The sequence below is a fragment of the Cryptomeria japonica genome, chromosome 8, assembly GCF_030272615.1.
Source record: "Cryptomeria japonica chromosome 8, Sugi_1.0, whole genome shotgun sequence".
Classification (NCBI taxonomy): Eukaryota; Viridiplantae; Streptophyta; class Pinopsida; order Cupressales; family Cupressaceae; genus Cryptomeria; species Cryptomeria japonica.
The window spans coordinates 286,102,233-286,124,467 of record NC_081412.1 but is presented as its reverse complement, the minus strand read 5'-3'; the positions used below and the strand labels follow the sequence as shown (position 1 = coordinate 286,124,467).

Below are 22,235 nucleotides of genomic sequence, written 5' to 3'. Positions count from 1 at the left end.
TACCAACCAAATTAATCGATTTCCCATCTAAATGAGGTTGAAAAATTTTCAATAATTGCTCGTCAAAAAAATCATACTAGATCAGCAAATAAAAGTGGTTAAAGATACCACTTTCTAGGTAAGTACCCAATGAGACCTCTATTTTTTGTGTTCATTAATTGTGATCAAGAGTTTGATATTAAATAATTGTTTTTAATCTTTCTCTATTGATATATTGTCTTGAAGCAATTGCATAGGTGTATAGTGTTTCTTTGAAGTCTTTACATCCTTGACCATTACCCAAAAGGATGACATCATCAAAAAAAATTAGAGGGGTAAAAGAACAAAAAAGAATAAAGGAATCTAAAACCTTTCAATTCATTACTCTAAATATTGAATTAGATAGCCTTCCTAAAAATTTATTTAGGATCACAAAAAGGTACCAAGGAATGTGATCCCTTTTCAAGGATCCTTTTGTTGGGCTACCATTAACAAGGGAAAAAAAATTGAGTCCCAATTGCAACTCGCGATACACACATACATCATACAAAACCAAATCCAACTTTCCTCAAAATCATGTTCATTTAAGTCCAATCAAATCATATGCTTTGTTAACATCAAATTTTATATTTATCTTTTGAAATTTTTTTATCTTTTAAGTGTTTATTACCTAATTATTCCAACTACAATTTTCCATTTTTTTGAATGAACACAACTTTCTCTTGACAAATTATTGACAATAGAATCAAAAAAGTGTTAGTTTGCTCTTTTCTCTTTAATCTATAGACATGTCTTGGAACCTATAGACATGTCTTGGAACCTTTTCATCGTTCTCAAGCATCAAAAACCCGAACACACTTTATTATAATAAAGCATGGTCATTTTATTGTTGACACCCAGCTCCAAATAATATAAGTTTATTGAGGCAGAGAAGAATTAGAAGTAGCCCAATAAAATTTGAAATTACGGATTCTTAAAAAGAAAAAATCCATATTAATTTTATATATTTTACAATTAAAATATGATTTAGTTTAAATTAATCAGATTTTTTTTGTTTATTTTATGATTTGTTTTCAATTTTTTTTTTAAATATATAGATAAAATTATAAGCCAGACCATTAACTACGGATCACTAGACTTCGATCAACTTTCTTGCTTCCCTTCATAAATTCTCAATCAAACCCACCCTAAAAGAGTCTAGAGAGCTGTTCTATTAGACATTCAGTAATTAAAATTTATTCCAGCAGAAAGGACAATGATAATAGAATTATTTGATCTCAAATGTAACATATGTTATTGTGACATTGATATACTTCAAGCTGGGTATGTAAAAATTTATGATTACCACCGTATGACGTCATTTACAGTGATCACAAGACTTCTATTTTCCGGAAATTTTGAAGACAAATATTTGTTAGTAATCCTAGACTCGAACACCTCTCACATCAATTGCACACATTTTCTCTTTTTATTTCTTTTTTCAGAACTGAAAACTACTAGTCCATTTTAGATAAAATTATTGAGGCCAAACACGAATCCCCCTTATTGATCCTGCGCTTCCCTATTCCAGTGTATCTGGATAATTAAATATGTATGATGATCTTCCTTGCCAAAAGCATGAGAACTCCTTTACAATCCCCAACATTGGTAATATGAACTTACTATTATAACCGTTTTGGGGCATCTAGGTTGCAAAGCTCTAGCTGCCCACAACATATTCATAAGAAAATATGCTCTAGCTGCCCACAACATATTCTTGACCAAATTTTCTCGAGGATTAATTAATTAGATCACCGGATTCGTTAAAAACTACTCCTAAAACTCACAAAAATCTTTCACAATATAGACTAAAAATTATCTTATAGTGTAAACATCTACCTTAAACATTGGTGTAAAATCTTTCGTGGCAGAGCGATAAGAAAAAAAATATATATCTATGACTCTAATCGTTAATACAGAATTTGCACATAAATCTGTAGAACTATTTTATTTCAAAGGTATTTTATTTTACAAGGCCACGTAAAAGCCATAAACTAAACCTTTTTTCAAGGTTATTTATTCTTGAGCAGAAATCGTATATAGCCCTGTATATTTTTTTTCCAGAGATAAACTCTATCCTCTTGGAGCCATTTTTTATTTTAGAAGAAGATTCTTCATGGCAATCAGGGTAACAGCAAAATCAAATGTTCAGTACCACTGACCATGAGATGTCCAAATTAAGAATCGATGAAGAAAAGAAAATCATAAATTTAAACCCCATCCCAGTTCCTTTTATTATACATTCATGTCCACCCACTTCCATTGGCTATACAATAGTAAGCATAGCAATAATGGTTTTGCAAAAGACTTAAGAACGCACCATAAATGTGTGTTTGTGGATATTAACAAAAAGTCCATTTGGGGTCTTCAGCAATGAACTCACCATCGTGACTCACCTCTCAATAACTTCGGTTTCTGAGAAACATTAGACTAGTAATTTAACTTGCTGAGAAAATTTCATATCCCTTGCTTGTGGAGATGTTTGTAGTGAACTTTACAGAATTATGTATTACAAGAATATTTGCAACTTGCTAAAGCATGCCATCAGAGTTTTTGTTTACATGCATCTCAGCAAATGGAGAAGCATCATTTGAAAAATTACACCTGTGATTTACACAAAATGACACATCAGCTATTTCTTTTGAATTTCATTCTGTTAAAAATACAATATTGGAAGATGCAGATTCCTCGCTGCATTTCCACTAGGCAGAAGCCCAGCAATGCGTATTAATTACAAAGGGAAATATTCTGTTCATTTGTACAACTTCATCCATGATATAGATACAATTCCCTGTCAAAACTTCCTTAATCTCAAAAGCATCTCTACTCGCAGAGATGGATTGCTTTATTTTTTCATCCCATTCAGTGACATCCTCTCCCTAAAAATCCTGATAATTGTACAAGCATGAATATGCCGACCAGTAACATAAAAATTTGAGTCGACAAAGCAAATTACAATTGAGACAAAGTGATTGAGGAGACATAAACAGGAACTCATTCAATCATTATACAACCAGAACCTAGATAAAGATTATGAATCTTGTGGCCCAGCATTTTGAAGATCCAGAAGAGGAACATATGCATATCCCTTCGGTAACCGTTTATTTTGCATAGAAGCCTCCGTTGGTGTCATTACCATTTCTCTTTGAAGTGTTTCAGCAATCTGCTAAAGCATAGTACATAAACATCAGCACAAGCTAAATATATAGACAACCAAGTAGAAATAATAAAAATGAATGATAGTTACTCACCTTCCTTGACTTCTTTGTCCTTCTCTGTGCATCTTCTCTATCGTCAGAAGCACCAAATTGAGGTGAATATGTGAATAGTTTCCTTGAACGTCCAGATTCTCCTACTAATGCAAAGGAATCTCCAAAATTTCTCCCGCGAAAAATATCATCTGAGGTAATCATTTGATGATTTAATTCTGAGCGGCCTGGGACAACTTCTCTGACATTACCTGACCCAGTATCTACACCATATCCATCAAATCGACGCTTTTCTATACTGCTAGCTTTCCAAGATTTACTCTCATCAGGTAGTCCACGAAAAGATGTAACAATGGAACCCTGAGCAAAGTCAGCATGAGAGCTGACATCTGGAGGCAGAAAAGAACTATGGAAAACTGCAGAAAATGCAACGCAATCCCTTTTGGAAGCAAGTATATTATGTGAGCAGTGAAGCACTTCGCGCTGCAAAAAATTTATGGTACAAGCATAATCATATTAATAGAGATCAACACCAATTCTAAACTACTATTTTTACTTGTGGTTTTTAGAATTTAATAAACTTGCAATTGAGAAAAGTCTTCTTGCTACTATATTTTGAAGAAAAACTGCTAAATTATTGAATGTACAGTAGCATAAGAATCTTTTCAACAAGCATAGGATAATGGTTACCAATTCACCATTGAAATTAAGAGCATCAGGTCATTTACTAGAATTGACAAAATGCACACTTACGCTTTAACTTTCAGGAAAAGGCAGAATCTTATTGAAACGTACACCATAAAAATACCACACTAGATCTAGAAAATTCACTTCCAATTTGCATGGCAATATGCATTCAGGTACCAATAATGCTACCAAGAAAAGATCACTTATTGACTCAAGGCCATGATCCTGATATTACTAAGGATTTTGGAAACAGAAGCGCAATAATAAACATGTAAAGTTGGTACAATAGACTTAAAGTTCTTGAACAGCTAAACTAATCCCTTATATAAAAATCCAACTCTTAAACAGAAAGCTCTACATCCAGGAAGGGTGGGACTCCTGGATAATTTAAGTGGCATGTCATGAGCTGGCACGACACTTGACTCAACCAAGGTGGTAGAACCACCCTCATCGGATAAATTTTTTGATCTGTCCCTATCTCCCTTTGTCAAAATTTATGTCCCTTCAAACAGTCCAGATGAAACTGGAGAAGATTATCAAAGCGTTTCTTTGCACAATAGGTAAGCCAGATGAGGAAATTTTTGCATTGTAGTGGGACTCAAACTGCAGCATTATGTAAGCCTGAAATCATAAACATTGTAGACATCTACGCTGGCCACTGCAAGCCTAACTCAACAGGATTGGAATGACTCCATTGAGATACTTCATGCATCACATGATACTTACATTAAATTAAAATCAAGTGGAATGACAAACATTGCCATTTCTATAGGCCTTCTTGTCAATGTTCACTGGTGCTGTTTCAGCAACCACCCATGTTCAAATCCCAGCTGAGTCACAGTGTGTTTGCAGGCTCTGTGCCCCTGGTGCGCTGTTACACTTGCAGAATTTGAACTGCTTATTTGTTTCTTGAGGTCCTAACAGCTGGGCCAGTTACTGCCTAGTTTGGGCTAAACGTCTGCTTGAAACCATCAATTACAGAACAAAAAAGACATTACCATGTCCATACAGTTTTAGGCACTTGTTCATAGCATATATTGATTATGCTAAAATTATCTGATATTGATCAATCCAGAGCTCAGGTATGGACTGGGATGTATATACTATAAAGTTAGCAACTTTTGACAGATTTGATGAATTTTCATATGAAAAAAGGCCATAATATGAACTTCAACATATAGAAGCAGATATCAAAGCATATGGCCTACATAACACGATGTTAGAAGGGACTGGACTGTAGATCAAAAATTTGAATGCAGAACAATCATATCTGATACAGATGCCAAACATCATGTTGCAGATAGAAGGCATGAACAGTCCAAACAGACAAATTGCTTTATAAATATGATCCAAAATTTAGCGTATCATCAGGAACTGAAGGTTTCCCAATTATCTGAATGCCAACATGCAAAGTCATATTCTAAATAGTTTCCTGATTGAATTCTCTCAAGTATCCAAGGACAACACTCTAAATTGCTGAAATTTAGACATGTTAGAAGCAGGAGAATATCACAGCATTATGACAGTAAACTAATTAAATGATAAACTGAATGGTGAATGAATAGAAAGAAGAATACTATGACAGAATACAAAAGAACAAAGAGAATAATGTAGATGTAGATGCATGTATTGGCATAAACACCACATAAGTAGAGAGCATAATATTATATCTTGCAATTAAGAGTCGTGTTATATGCTACCAACACCATGACAGTATCTAATGTAGAAGTCTGCATGCACCAAGATGTGCATGGACTCCCTATACTCCAACTAATCCAAAAAGGATCTGCTTTTTGTAGTTAATGACATGTTTTGGAACTAGAACAACTTTAATGTTGCAAAATGCTCAGGGTGGAATAGGTAATCTATGTGCTATCTTCAGTGTGCAAGAAAATCTTCAAAAACTGAGTATTTTGCCTATTTTGAAGAAATTGCTAGTTTCAGCAACCAGTGAAACATATTCACCACAGCAAAAGCATCATATACCTAAGATACTGGGTTCTTCTATTTTAGCCTGGGTCCTGGTGCGGGCACTGTTCGGGTACAGGTACGGTTCGGGTACAGCTTGGGTTCTTCCTGGGTGCCTGGGTGCTCTGTGGGTCCTTCGGCTTGGGTTTTTCCTGGGTGCCTGGGTTCTCTGTGGGTCCTTCATAGAAAGACCCACAGAGAACCCAAGGTCGTACCCAAGCATAGTTTCATAAATTAAAACCTCAGTTTCACTCACACAACTTTGTGACATCTTTTTTAATCAGAATATGCCAGCAAGCAAGCAATTAATTATCATTTCAGTTGCATATGTGAGCTATACATATGAACATGGGGTTAGTAAACTTTATATCAGCATTACTGAGATTGATTTCAGTTGATTTACATTATGCATATGTAGCAGCTGTTTGCTTATGTTTTGTGAAATCACTTTCCTTGTGTTGTTAATGATTTGGCATTTTGTCAAATGTTTGAAAAATGAAATTGAAGCAGCTTCTGCACTTGACACAGCTGGTGGTAGTGGCAAACCAATTGGGAGTCAAATGAAATTGAACCAAATTTTGATTTGACCTCAATGCTTCTGATGAAGAACATGAGTAGCACTCTTCTTATAGTTATACACTGATATAGTTTATATTTTATAATTTAGATGTTTGAACTTATATAAATATATATATACACACACTCGTATCTATACCCGTACCCGTATCCAAACCGGTAACTTAGTCATATACTATGGGGAATTTCCCACAATCACAGTGAGCGCAAAATTCTCTCTATTGGAAGCAGCAAATTGTAACAATCATTTGTGGAGTCCAGTGACATTTCCAGTATCTCATTATTTCTTCTTTCAAGCACAGTTTCCAAGTCTCTTCAGCTTCCAGATGTTTGTAATGTTATTTATACACCCTTGGGGATGTACTATAACAAGCTCTTACCCGTGATTCTATCATCTTAGATGGCTACTGGAGATAATTGAGAGCTATTTTAGTTGTTTAAAGGCTTTATCCATTAAGCCTAAGGGTAGTTCTTCCAATTGTAATGCCATTTGAAACACTAATTGGATATACACTTGCATTTGCTGGATTTTTTACCCACGAGGAGTTTCTCCAGAGTCCAGAGTAAACATGTCTTCTAAAAACTGTTGTTCTGTGTCATTAAATGGGTGCTCTCTTAGACTAAGAATTGAAATCTATTGCTGACGAGCTAGTTGAGGAATATCCTTCAAGTTTACAGAACAAGTGGTATGAGTGCATTCTCTTCCCTTAAAAGATTTCCTTTGCTAGATTAAGAATGGCAAAGCATGACTTGACTTGGTTTAAAAGTCTCATGTATTCCATGGAACTTGAGAAACAAGCTCCTACAAGTTCTTGGGAACAGTTTAAGAGGTTAATCAAGAAGCAATTTTATCTTATTTGCCATGGAGAGGGAAAATGTAAGGAAAAGCAATTCCTTAAGCAAAAATAAGGTTGAGATACATAAGAATATACTAGTGAATTCCATAGGAGAGCTGGTCAAAAAGAAAAAGATGCACTATATGAGGAAACTCCAATTAATACATAGGAGGTCTTAATAGACTTGTTTTTCTTTACAAACTGATGGATATATATGTAGCATGAACTTTGCTTGCTACCTTGAGGTAGATAGTCCCCCATCCTCTCCTACAGATAAGGGAGCTCTCAGCATCAAGAAAAAAATTGTACTTCATTGTGATCATCATGATAAGGATGGTTGTGTAGAGTCTTTATGTTGGAAACAACAATCTGAAAAGAACCCTTATAAGGTAAAATAGGTTAGAAAAACTCTATGCCCTCAGTCAATGTAGATAATCTAGTGATTAAAAAGCATAAGAGAATGATGGTAATTCTGATAACATTCTAAGTTTTATCTAGCTCTTTTTGATTCATGCCCTCAAGCTAGCTTGGTTGAACAAGATTTGATATATAAATTAGGCCTTAAAACGGTTCAACATCCCAAACCTTATTATTCATGTTGGATCAAATAAGGCATTGATAGGCTAGCTCATAAGCAATACTAGTTTGGTGTAAGTCCATTAGATGCATGTAGTCATCTTGGGCAGTCCATACTTGTATGAAAGGAATCAGTATTGTATAAGAGGCTTAAAAAACATCAGATAATCAAGAATGGTAAATCAATTACATTATATGCTTATTATGGCACAAAGCAGCCAATGCCAATCAAGTTTCTCCATGTTCGAGCAATCTACTTTCTCACCACACTAACAATTGAAGACAGGTGTATCAAACTTTGCCTTGTGCTTGCATTGTGGCACAAGACAAGGTGGCACATGCATCATCAGTTAAGGTTTTTCCACCCACAACCATTAAGTCTCTAAACTTTTGGGGGAAAATGCTTCCTAAATGGAGAGGTGCAATCCAAAAAGGGTCCAATTTTTGTACTTCATGGCATGATTTTGGAACTAGGACAACTTCTTTGATGCTGGAGAGTGTTCAAAGTGGAATGGAGAATCCATTTGCAAGCTTTGATGTGCAAAAAGATATTAAAAATTTGAGTATTTAATTTTACAATCGGCAGCTTCAGCAGGCAGTGAAAACAAAATCACCACAGCAATTTTTTCATTCACCATGGTGAGACCATCTTTGTCAGATGCAGTGAGTTTGTTACAATCATACATGGAATTCAATGATGTTCCAATTTCTCGATTTTTCCTCTTCCAAGTGTGATTTCTTGGTCTCTTCAGCTTCCAGATGTGTATAATATTATTTATACACCCTTGGGCATGTGCTAAAACAAGTTATTAGTGTGCTTCTATTATCTTAGAGAGCTGTGAGAGGAGTTCTTGCAGGAAATTCTCTGTTATTCAAGGCTGTCATTGTAATTGCAGCAGGGGAAGTAATTGTGAGAGCTATTGGAGGTCATTGGGAGTTGTCTCAGTTGTTTCTAGGTTCTGTATATTAAGCCTCCGGGCTGTTATTCAAGTGTAATGTCATTTTATAACAGCTTAGTATATTTGCATTTATTGGAATGTTTATCCATAAGGAATTTTTCCTCGGTAAACCACTCTTATGGTGGTAGTTCTCTGTTTTATTCTATTTCCTTCCTCATTTTTTTGCTAAGTAATTTCTGGCATGTGCTCTCTCAGACTAGGAATTAAAATAGTTGTTGATAATCTAGTTGAGGAATATCCTTCTAGTTCACAAATCACCAACCATCAATATGTAACCAAGGGGTATGCCCAGACACCTTGTATGTGAGAGCAGCCTGCATGTGATGCCAAGCTATAACTCATTCTAATGATTAACTTGAATGAATGAATATGCAGATAAAACTAATCATAGAGAAAACTTTCTGCTCCCTTCTGTCATGTAAAATATATCTATGTAAAACAATTAACTGACTCTTTAGAAAAGGAGAATGAACTCATTTCAAAAACGCTAAGAGATTTTGAAATTTTGTATCATGAAAAGGTGATATGTAATTGTGATGACATCACCAATAATGACTGATTCTACTGTTAGGGTGGCCGGTACATGGATGGGGCTAGTTTACATGAAGAAGGCCTCTGTGTTGAGCTGACAAGTGAATCGAGACCATATACTAAAGCCTATGCAACTAGAATCTGAGAACAGTCAGCAATTGGCAGATTTGCAAAATAGATAGATGTCCATGCTCACATGTAAGCTTATTTACATTTAAAATCGCCCTATAATGGATGAATTATATATCTTAATGCACTACAATTAACAATAAAAAGTTGACAGATGCAGGAGTGTGGATGCTATCAATCTGAAGAAAACTGATATAATACAACATTATATTAAATCTTGATAAACAGAACCAGACACTAAATGATTAGTACCTCAATCAGCTACACATCAACAGAGATCTAAGTTGCTGGTCCTGGTCCTGGTACGTGTAATGTCCACAAATTTTTATTAAGTGGCTTAATTGAATTAATTGATTAAATTGTCCAAAAATTAATTTTAATTCTTAAGGATGACTTTAATTGATTAATATAATTATAAAATAAAGAGAAAATATATTTGAGTCATTTTATTAGATAAAGTTTTCCAATTATGTCAAATATTTAAGTCGGCCTAATCTTCTAGATGTTTCCTGGATCTCTCAATAAGGAGGCTGGCTGGGAGAAGTAAAGCATGCTTATGAATGTGATAAACAGTTTATGATTTCTAAAGACGGAAACCTTTAGGAGTTGATAGGAGAGCTGGACAGAAACCTGGTTCTTCAAAATGGTTGGATTTATGATGGAATCTACATCTGTGCCAAATTTGTGAAGTCTCCAACTGAGACAAATTTATAAGTGTTTGTAGCAGAAATAAAGATATTTGCAGCACTGTGAAAATTTGCATCTATCTGGAAATAAAGATTTAATATTGCAATTGCCATCTGTTGAATACTGGCTTCTTTCTTAAGTTTGGTGTGAGTTTGATAATTTTATTCCACCGTTAATTCTGTATTGGCAAATCAACATTTTTATGCTGTGGCTTGATTTATATTATGATTATTGTTATAAATTTGTGGCTTTAATATTTGGTGGACGAAGAAAATAAATTAAAGTCCAATTCAATAAGGAGTTCGATGATATTATAAAGCTGTGGGTTGGAAGTATTTGGAGCCTAAGTCATATTAAAGATTGAAGTTGTGGTTGGTTAAATCTGACGATTTAATATTGAACCGGCCGTCTCAATAAGGGCTTCATATAAGTCAATCTATTAAAGTGTAATTTCTTAGGCCATCGGAATACTAAAGACTTATATATGCCGTTATTCTAAGGTTTGGCAGAAACATTTATTGCTAGCTTAATGTTGGCTGAGCGGTGTATTTAGCTTGTGCGGAAGGCATAAGGGCACGATCTTGGCAGAAAGATGAACGGCACTTATTTATAATGTTCAGGGTTTCCTAAGTTTCACAGCTTCCATAAATTCTGGCAGTAAATCATTTGACTGGTAACAGATTGGAGTATCGATTCCATTCAAGTGCCAAGCTTTCTGTATCAAGTCATGAGTTCTGAGCTGTGAACATTGAGGAAACCGTCTATACTCTTGCACTGGTGTTGGAAATATCATTTGGGCAATCACTGGCTTGAATGATAGTAAACTACCCAGGAGTCTTGCAGTAACCAAACTCTTCATACACCTTTATTTGGCAACTTCCAATGCCAAATATTCTGTATTCATTTGGCTGAAGGGTAATGCAATCGATTTTTGGTGCAAGGTCTGACTTTGTTTTTTTCTGACTTAATTTTCAATATTGGACGATTTTGTAAATGGTTTTCAAATTCATGATCTGGCCGAATATTTATTTCTGTTAAGCTGTCTTTCTGTCAAATACTTCCGTGCTGGAAGCCATAAGCAGTCAGTCTAACATATGCACATCAGTGAATTAAAGTTGGGATAGAACTAAGTGTTATTAAATTAAAGGAAGATATTGTTATCCCTATTTTTTGGATATTTTAGTACGGGTACAGGTTTGAGGTTCAGGTATGCCAGTAAACAGTTATAACTGCCAATAAACAGAAATCTTTAAATACCTGATAATTTACCAAAAAAACCCATAAAATCAGAATTCGGTGATTTGTCAAATATCAATACACAATGAAACTTACAATCAACATTCAGTAGTCTTCCTTTTGCTCTTCATCAAGAGCATCAAACTCAACATTTGGTTCAATTTCATGAGCCACAAAGAGTTACAACGCCACTTCCATTAGCTAGATCATATGTAGAAGCTGCCTCATCTAAAGAGATTTTGACAAATTGTCAGCCCACTCAAGAGTTGATCCAATTCCTCGTCACCCTTTACTGTAATCAAATTCCTTATGTGACAAGTGATGCAAGTCGTAGTGCATGATGAGCAAATCCTCAAGCTTCTTTTGCACCCAATCAGCTGCACTTAACTAAGGGAACCAAGGGCCTAGGTTTGGAGATGGCAACTAGTGGGGGTCTGGAGATGGAGACCCCAATGGCCTTTGAAACCAAACAAACCATCATGGCACATACCATTTTCATAATTTTATCACTTAAGTGCAAAATTAGGTATTCGGCACTTTTTTATTTATAAATTTATTTTTTGGTTTTTCCTTTTGGGCGGCCTTTGGGTCCCCCTGAGTTTGCCCAGGGAACTTACAGCAGACCTTGGGTGAACCCCAGGGCATCTCAGACCCGTACCTGAACTGGGCCCATATGGGCACCAGGGGGATTCTGTTGAACCCTGCAACATAGAAAAGGATATGAAAATTACATTAGTAGCGCCTGTATTCTTGTTCATGATCACAGAAACAAGAACATAGAAAGTCCACTCACCTTATTAACTTCCTTTCATGCCATTTCCATAACATGGAAACTAGAGTAAACCTAAGCAACGAGACATGATGAAAACTGGCATCTCCCCACCTCAACTCGCTGCCTTGCTGAGTTTGCCAATGGGACTCACTAGTCAGAGAAAACCGTAATGTCCCATTTCTTAAACTTGGCAAGTCATGCAAAACTTTAAAAAACGAGAAAGCGTATTGAAAAATGTCACTTAAAACACAATTAAAATTGAAAAAAATAAAAAAAGATCAATTGGATCTCTAAAGAACTAAGTGACATTTCTTTATTTGTTTCACTAACTTATCACACTTACTCTCACTCAAATACCTAGTATTTTTTATTTTTCACTATTTTTATCTGAAAGGACCGACTGTTTGGGTGCAGGAGCTTCATGGTTTGTCCCATGCAGTGTTCCTGATCCAATACCATCACTTGAAAAAACAGAACGGAACCAAGAGAAAAGAAATGAAGCAAATGTAATCAGATCAATTTTAAATTTTAATTACCTTAATGAAATTCCACTTTTTTAGTAACCTTTTAGTGTTCAAATCAAGTTTTGTATTCTGTTGTAATTTTTACAATTCTAAGGGTTCCCTTATTGGCAAGCAATAGTGGATGCGATGCTTGTGGTTGAACTCAAGTCCAATACCCCTATAATATAAGATAGGGATGCTGGCAGTTGCAAGCACAATCATTTAAGAGGAGTAGCCTATCTGGACTAAGGATTGCACAAATATAACTGGTGGATAGCCTGAAAAAGAAAGTATGGTGCTACTGAATTTCCAAGTTTTGTCTTCAGGTGGGAAGGTTTTTCTAAGTCAATTGTTGCCTCAGAAAATTAAAAATTCTAAGAATCAAAGTAATACCAAAGCTGTATGAGGAGAATCTAAAGTAATAACTCACTGACAATGCAGCAAACTGTGTTGATGCTCTAGTTAGACTACTTATGGACAGGCACACTACCAGTTTTTGGACTATTTGTTTGGCCAACAGCAATGATCTGATAGTACAGAATATTTGCAAACTGAAGGCAGGTCAAAATGTTTGTCGAGCATAGGCATAATATTTTCAAATAATTCACAACCAATCATGGATCTTCTCTTTGATTAGAGAGTTTGTAGAACTGGGGCCACATCCATTTTACAAACCTATTCAACACCTTGTAGTCCTTACTACCTGAGCAATGTAAACAGCCTACATACCTAAGGATGATTGTCAACGCTCACATTGTATAATGGATAGTCAATGATGTGTAAGTTTGGATTCCAGCTAAGGAGCTTGTAAATGTAGCTCTTTTTAAGTTCTTCCTTTCCTCTTTCAATATTTCTTTTATAATTCTTGGCTAAAATGTAAGATTTATTTTTAATAACTCACTCAGCCATGTGTTACTCTAGTTCATGTGGTTGAAGGAAAAAGCTTGCAATGGTCTCTATATTTGATGGCATGTACAGAACCAAGAGCATGTAAGAAACTTATATGGGAATGCGTTGTCAAAGAATCTGCCCATTTCAGATATCATTGACCGATGGTAGCAAAATCAACTCCATCCACTCCATGATTGTGCATAATTTTTTATCCCTGCCTTCTAGTTCCTTGAGAACTACAGGCTGCCAAGGTGATTATGAGCATAACTCTTAAGAAACATACATTTGGCCTTTAAGGAATCCCAACAAAGCTTTTGTATTTATCTTTTAAGTGATTCTTCATATAATTGACGATTTATATGTACTTGATATTTCTATGGTTTTGTTAGATGATCCTTGCCATATGCTTATGCAACAGAGTTCAAGAAGGTACAATAGATATTGCTACAGTAGTTGGAGAATACATTAGAGTTAGCATAGTTACAACTAAAAAAACCGTCTTTTTTCATTAGATAATGTAAGCAATAAACATGAAATACCAAAGTAAAACCCAATTTTGTCCATAAACACATCAAAGGCACAAGAATAACAAAGAAACTTTTGAAACCAACCTTCAACTTTTCTCTTCTAACAGTGCGTTCACAAATAAGTCGTATGCGTTCTAGTTCAACCTGGCAAAAGGAATTCATAAAGTTAACTGCTAAGAAATTACAATAGTGAAGAATTTATGTTCTATAATACGAAAAAATCAGGAGAAGATAGCCACAATATAATAATCTCAAACATCAAGCATGAAAATTCAGTTATCCTTGAAGCACCAAAGAAATAATTTACCAGAGAATTGTCTCTACACCTCAATTTGCTTACATCAAATTAACATTATACAGCAAATACAAATAAGGACCAATATTTATGAGTCTTAATTACAGAAAGTTTGTGTCTCAATAATCTCTTACATTTGAATACAAACTAATCGGAAATTCACCCATGTCACTCTAGAAGGTAAAGCTAGGAATTCACCTTCGGTTCAGTGATCCAATGCACATACTGTGACTCTCATCAATCATTAAAGGAAATCACTCTACGAGAAGCATAAACACATCCTTCTTGCCTAATGATACCAGCTTAACCAATGATGCATATTAAAATTTCATACTAATCATTTCTAGCAAAGACTCGGGTTTCAGTGTTAATGTGAATTATATCTCAAGCAAAAGCTGGAATTCTTGAAATACCATGTCGCGATGCTATGGTTTGAAGTGTGTGCATGTCACAATGACACAGAAAGACAAAAGAAATTAGAAGTGGGGTATTGCAATCCAAGGGGTATATGATTGGTAATTGAGATGGCTATAAAGTGGTATTGCAGAATCAACAACCAGGTTTAATAGCTGAGAGGGGCAATATATTGGATAGCAGATTGGTGAAAGGCAGGAACACAAGGCATCATGAATACAAAAATAAGGAGAGAACCTGGAAATGGAAGATCTCAGCTGAAAAACTCAAAAACAGAGTTATCAGAAGCTTAAACTATAAAGAAACCTAGGATGACAAGAAATAACTAGATAAGTGAAAGAGACAACAGTCCTAAGCAGCATCAAATTAGACAAAGAAGCCAATGGCAGATGACAACAGGGAAAATGACCAAAATTACAACTAGTGAAATAAGATCAATAATATTGGACTAGTCCAATCAATTACTGTGCTAGGGAGATCCAAAAATGATGTGACAGGAATGAATATGTAGTCCAAGTCAACCAATGGAATGAAGGTTAGATGTTCATTGCAAAGCAGGAAGAAACAGAATGAACAGTGAATGAAGGTTAGAAGCTACATTTACTTGATGACATTCAAATAAAAGTTTTTAAATAGAAGGTTTGTAAGATCTTTATACGGGGACGAATATTTAAGAATGGTTGTTAGTTAGATAATCCAGAGGAAGGGCTGAATAGGAGAGGCACAAACCAAAGGTAAAATGGTAACAATGGAAGATAAGATAGAAAGGAGATCAAGATAGAAAATGACCACAAAGAAAAACAGAGCAGAAAAGATACAAATAAGGTAGATTTCTATGTGATCCTGATTGAGTCTGTGTAGTTCTATTATGGCTTGTGTATATGTGAGTCTGTGATTTGGACTAAAAGATGGTTTTAATATCCTTGATATTTTCAAAAAAAAATAAGCAGTTTTTTGTGAATGAATTGTCGATTTTAGTAACATATGAATTTTGATGTAAGCATTATCACCTACCTTGCAACATGTATCTTCCAGCCTTTGGTGCATTTATAAAATCTCCCAAAAAATAGACATTTATTGACTTAAATTTTTGGTGCATTATAAAAACTCCAAGTGTATTCTTATAAGGATTATTCAGCTGCAAATATTCATCAACGGATTAACGCTAGAAGGTATATTGTAGTTAACAATGTTCAGCTCCAAATGTGCCTGTACTGATACTAACACTAGGAAGTCAAAAACTCCTCGCAAGTGTATTGATTGCAATCTAAATGGTGCCACATGCAAGGGGTGTGAATCAATTCCCATAACAACTGCAGAAATTCCAATGGAATACTTGTATGTTCCAGCTAAAATTCACCTTTAATCTGATTATTTTTCCTATGTATTTTTTCAAATAAAAACTAGAGAACATTATAATATCCATAAAGCAACAGCCTCTACAATTAGTTTGACTAGTTATGTGAGAAACAACCACATTTACTTATACATTTCATTGAATTTGAGAATAATAGTTTTGGACAAAAACTTGACAATAAAATACATAATCATATATAGGTACCTCGAACATCCTGATTCCACACTATACATTTGAACATACACAGCTTACAAGAACATTCCAGTGATTATGAGCATTTAACAACATCGATGGCATGTTGAAGAATCCAAACAGCACATTCCTGTTTATTACAACTTCAAATAAATCTGTATTCCCCAGTACCCGAAAAGGAAATGCAGGAATTTAAAAAGGAGCAGCCTAGAAGCACCCTAAAATTCCTAGGAATGGCATTTGTATTGGACATTAATATGGAGACCACAAGGGAACAGATGATGAGGAAAGAGAACCATGGACTAGAACAATTCCATGGAATATATAAGAAAACATTTTGACAATTTTGACAAAAATTACAACTACTTTTGCCATTTAGAAAAAAAAAATTGTTAAACATTATTTCATGATAGCAACCTTCAATCAAAGATACGATGCTATGAAATTTCACTAAGCATCATGCAAATCAGGAGACATGGATTCAGGTGCAGGGAACATACTAGTAGCCACATCTCTTTGTGACTATATATAAACACAATATAGCAGAATGCTATTTAATATGAATTCCCTAATCCTGAATCCTATGTTTGTTAGTACATGACACTCACACATGTAACAGGAGTTAATCCCCACACATTTACAGTGGACGAAAACTAATCTCCTAAAAAACCATTTCTTAAATATTGCATGCATACACATCTGTGTTGACACAAACATGATGGGAGAGAGCCGTTTTGCATTTCAAAAGCCGAAACACGTTTCCCCATCACGGACAGCCATTTCCAAGCTGTATAACTCCACCATAATGCATCTGTCTGTTCCGAAAAAGTCTATGGTTTCTTTTTTTTTTTTTTTAACTTTTTCTTGCTTTTTCTCCGCATTTTCCTTTTCCAAACTCCGGCTCACATTTAAAACTGAGGTGCACATTTAGATACTTATTTGGTTTTACTTAATTTTTTAATTATATTTTTATTATCGAAATTTGTTTAAATTTTAAAAATGTTTTAAATTTTATTTTTTTAACTCATATTTTGTCGTGTTTTAAAAGTAATATATATTATATATTTTTTATCACAGGGGTATCCCGGCGTCTCAACCCAGAGATTCCCACCAGACCTTGCCTTGGGCTTACATTTTTTTGCCAAGTTGGGGTCACAGAGAAGCGAGTTGGGGCGAGACTAGTCCCCTGCGGATGACTGAGCAGGCTCAAACCTCCCAGTCACCAGTTAAATCCATCTGGCGAGAGTTGAACCTTGGACCTACATGGGACAAGCCCAAAGCCTTAGCACAACCTTACCAACAGTTTGAGCTAGCAGGTTTTCCCTAATATATATTATTTTCAATAATTTATTTTTATTATATTTTTTTATTTAATGTTTTTTAGTTCAGCTCATTACATCTCACAATATGAGTAATGTCAAAGAAAAAACTGTCATTAAGGATAATGATTTTCTAGATTAAATAGTTTCAACTTTCATTCTGTTTATAAAATATTCAAAACCATTATCAGACTTATCTCATAACCAGAATTGAAGGATTGTCTGAATGAAGCTAGTCTTTCAAGAAACATTATTACAATAGGGCAATTAAAACCTTCACAAACTTGACAAATAAGCTCACCCGCATTTGTTTGATAAGTTTTAACTCTCCAGCACCTCCATGTTTCCGGGAATCAACCTGCATTGTTTAAAGACCATGTTTATAAAAACTTGCATTTAACTACATTCAAAACTCATAGTTTCACTACTATCAACTATGTATAAAATTGAGTTACACTACCTTTAGCTTTTGCTCTGAGCTATGTTTTTCACAATATGCTTTATGTTGAACCCTTCCTCCATGAACACCAACAGTCATATAAAGCCCAGAGTCTCTTGCGCATAATGGATGAAAATAATTGTGGCAGTGGCCAAAATTGCACTGTAGAAATATAAAATCCAGTTTATATTTAATGCAGATTTTATGTATTTTCGTAATGAAATTTGGCAAGCTATTGACTATGTCACTATATGTCCTAACCAAGCAGAAAGTTTTACTATAATTTTTTAACTTTCATGTATATTAATCCTAACCTTCAAACAGACACCCTGTCGATGACAAATGCTGCAAGCTGAGATTGGTCTCTCTCTGGAAAGAAATTCCTGAATTTTGGAACATATTACTAATTAACATTAATAAAAGTGCATGGCACAAGATTGGCATTATCAATATGTGAAAAAAAGTAATTATACAATTTTACTTCTAAAAGATGCCCTTGAAATTGGCCAGGGCCATATTGATGCTAAGCATGCTATGAAGCCAAATTACAATAGAATAGCATTCCGATACATAAATCAATTATCATAAAGAAATGAGAAAAGCATCATGTTAAATAGAAATACAATAGGACAGCAACGTACACATACCATCCCTGCAATGGGCTCAATCTGGCCCTTCTTGAATGTATTCTCCAGTATCCACTGCAGATTTAGCGCAAAAATATATAGTTGTGAACAAGATAATAAATCATATTATGTTAAAATTGTAATAATGTTAAAAACATCTATTATCTTCAATCAATCAAACTTCATACCTCAGCACAAAATACATGAACCCATTGACCTGTAGTAGTTATCTTAAATGCACCACTTGGACCACCACACAAGGCACACTCAAGATCATATCCAGGCCTGCCTTGGCTAGACAGAAATCTTGAACCATGGTATTTCCAGTTTAATTCTTCGCATGGCTGACAATACCATGTTGATGAATGAACTGGAGATAAACCATAGCAATCTTGGTGAACAGAGACCTGCCATAAAGTATTTACAAACTATATTAAAGATAGAAATATCCCATATAAACCATTACTATCATCCCACAGAAAATAAAGTGAGTTAATACTCAAAAGACAATTAGTATTAAGTACTTTGCAATGGCGACAGGTATAAATTTTGTTTCCATTCTGAAGCCGGCAAATATCACATAAAAGCGATTCATTTTGCAGTGAACCAGCTGACAAGGAGTAAGAATCAAATTGCTTTTCTGATGAAAATTTTGCAACAATGGGCCTTGACAATGTCTCTTTAGCCCGTAAAATTGTCTGTGAAGACGAGCCTGGGATTCCAGCCACAATATTCCCCTTAAGATATTTCTGCTGTGATACTTTCATGGGCTGTGCCATAGAAAAACTAGGTCTAGTGCCCCATTCATCAGGTTGTAAGGGTCTGCTCGGAAAAATAACTTGACGCAGTCCATGCTCTTCAACTGCATCTCCCAATCCATCTTTCCTAGAAGAACCGATCCTAGGTGATGCTGCAGCTGCTGCAGTAGCTGCAGCTAAGATAGCTTGTGCCTCTTTATGCCGCCTCTCTTTCCTACCCTGTTTCTTTGCTTCTCTTTCCCGGCGTAGATATTCATTCACTACAACTCTGTCAGCTTTTTGCTTCCGCAAAGCCTGCTGATCTTTTGATAAATTTGTTATCACCCTGAAAAGTAAATCCTCTGAAATGATATTCAGAGTAGTAAGATTACCATCACTGAAGACACCAACATGAGCAAACTCAATATATAAATGGTATCAAGGGAAGGAACATACCAATATGTTTACGATTTATCCATGCATAATCCAGAAGACTGCTCTGCAAGAATAGAATTTCACTTTCTAATTCATTTTCTGGTGCCAGATTTGAAACTCCTTTATTCCTCGCCCCTATAACCTGCTTTCTTTGATAATCTTTTGAGATGGATTCAACATTGGACATACTAGAAGTGGGACCCATTCCATAGTCAGTATTTTTTGTTCCATGAAAGCAACTCTTTCCAGCTGCTGCTTTACTTTCAGGGTGGCCTGTTCCAAAACGCAAAGTCATTTAGTAAAACTTCATCTACCAAATACAAACAAGATGTTGCATAAAAATTGTACAGATTTTCAGTCCCTACCATCATGATTCATTCCTTGATCTCCTTTTTGAAATCCTAAACCATTTTGAAATTCCAGTAGTCTCCTTTGTATATAAGGATGAACATAGTAATTAGGTGATTTCTTCACGCTTCTGAAATTTGACATAATAAGGAATTATTGGTGATGTCTTCCTGTTATGCATAAGTGTAAAAAGCCTAAATGTCTAGTCCATACACTAGAAACCAAAACAGTAAACGAAGATCACTGAGACAAATCTAGATCCTAGACAATAAGAAAACTAAATAGCATCCAACAATGAATGTGTTCTTACTCAATATCCAACGTAAGAGGAATTTCAGCTCGATCCCCTTCAAATATTAAACCAGAATTACTCCCATCCATCACAGCATCTAGGTCCTCCCTAGTCGTGCGCCCCTTCAATAGAAGATTACTAGAAACTGCTTTGTTATTCTTTAACTGAGTAAGCTCCTTACAATCAGTCAATTTAGCCTGTATTTTTAAGGAAGCATGCTTTGAATTACTGTTCTTTTCAACAGCAGAGTCACCAATTCCCTCTGGAACATCTGACACATAGAAAAAACTTCACTAAACATACCTATTTTCATAAATATAGAGCTCCGTATGACCATCCAATTCTTAGAGTACTTTCCAACTACTACTCAAAGAATAAGGTGTATCTTGGCAAAAAGAACAGAGCACAAACATTTTGATATTGCCAAGTGCAAATACTATTTTTTGCTGAAAAAAATACCTTCCATTTCAGCATGTAAGCTTTCTGACTGACACTTCAATTTTGTTGACACAGAATCTGCCAGTTGCTCAGCTTCCTGGACATCAGCCAGATAAATCTTCTTTGTCAATAGCATATTATGTATAATAAAATCGGAAAATCTAGCAAATAAATTTAACATATAAACTGAAATATAAGACTCCACCAAAACAATTAGTAATTGCATCTGTCATGTAGTTCCATGGACTTTAAGCAATGTTCTTTCAATTCTTGGGTCAAGATCTCGTCTTAGTGATTAATGATTCTTCAAAATCTGGTAAAGCTCTGAAGGAGTTCAAATGTATTTCTTTAGCACTTTTGGACTTCTGGTCAATCGCCCACTGTAATATTGCCAATAAAATTACCTCTAAAGCCATTGCTGAGAGGTTAAATATCTTACACTAAGAATCCAAGATTGGTTTCTAAATGCAACGAGGCTTTATGGAAAGCAGTCAAATTTTTGACACTGTCATTGTCATTCATGAGCTGATTCATTCTGATCATCAGGACAATATCAAAGATGATAGTGATCAAGTTCGATATTGTTAATACCTGTGGAACTGTGATCAAGTCCGTTGGAAGTTTTTGATGTTGTCTTGTTGGCTTTTGGCTTCAACAACAAATTGGTTAGCTGGGTTATGAATGTCCTCTGCAAAGCTTGTTTTCAACCTTGGTCAATAGCAACCCTGTCGACTGCTTCAAAAACTCCAAGGGGATTAAACAAGGCTACTTTTGTTTCCTTATCTTTTTATCGTTAGGATGAAAGCCTCGGGCATGCTTATTAAGGGTTGCAAGTTGTGGGGCAATCTAGCACATTTGTCAGCTTCTCCTCTTTTGCACCTAGAGACCAATAGACGGTTTATGGATGATACCATTTATTTTGGTTTCAATATGTTGCTGGAGGCACACTCTTGATGTGAAGATTTAAAACATTAACCATCAACCACAGAATAGCTTATATATCAGGAAAAATCTAAGATTTTCTTTTTCAATGTTGGCCCCTGATTGCAAGGGCATATTGTCAATAATTTGGTATTTTGGACCACTTTGCTTCCTTGCAAGTATCGTGACAGCATTCATCTCTTTATGAATCTCTGTAAAGTAAACTTGTGGGATGAAGTGGGAGCTGAAATTCAGGAATGCTTGGCCTCTTGGAATAGTAAATGGTTATGCTTGGAAAGACAGTTCACTTAAAGTAA

General features: G+C 35.2%; 1 protein-coding gene across 3 annotated transcripts in view; it reads right to left on the bottom strand.

The window, feature by feature from the left end:
• Positions 1-2,628: 2,628 nt before the first annotated feature.
• Positions 2,629-22,235, bottom strand: part of LOC131035885 (uncharacterized) — a 42,089-nt gene continuing 22,482 nt past the window's right edge. Inside the window, exons 5-18 of one of the 3 annotated variants that reach the window (XR_009104008.2) lie at positions 21,019-21,094; positions 20,578-20,830; positions 20,285-20,397; positions 19,941-20,192; positions 19,272-19,846; positions 18,936-19,154; positions 18,763-18,822; positions 18,436-18,504; positions 18,143-18,283; positions 17,984-18,040; positions 14,190-14,249; positions 12,206-12,312; positions 11,509-12,113; positions 3,585-3,710 (exon numbers count right to left, since the gene is read on the bottom strand). Coding sequence is in view for 2 of the 3 variants with exons in the window: in XM_057967644.2 (XP_057823627.2) it covers positions 3,050-3,181; positions 3,270-3,710; positions 14,190-14,249; positions 17,984-18,040; positions 18,143-18,283; positions 18,436-18,504; positions 18,763-18,822; positions 18,936-19,154; positions 19,272-19,846; positions 19,941-20,192; positions 20,285-20,397; positions 20,578-20,830; positions 21,019-21,094 (2,448 nt within the window). In the remaining variant the exon portion in view is untranslated. Of the gene's footprint in view, positions 3,182-3,269; positions 3,711-11,508; positions 12,114-12,205; positions 12,313-14,189; positions 14,250-17,983; positions 18,041-18,142; positions 18,284-18,435; positions 18,505-18,762; positions 18,823-18,935; positions 19,155-19,271; positions 19,847-19,940; positions 20,193-20,284; positions 20,398-20,577; positions 20,831-21,018; positions 21,095-22,235 lie in introns of those variants that run through there. The other 2 variants (XM_057967644.2, XM_057967645.2) reach the window with 2 other exon arrangements.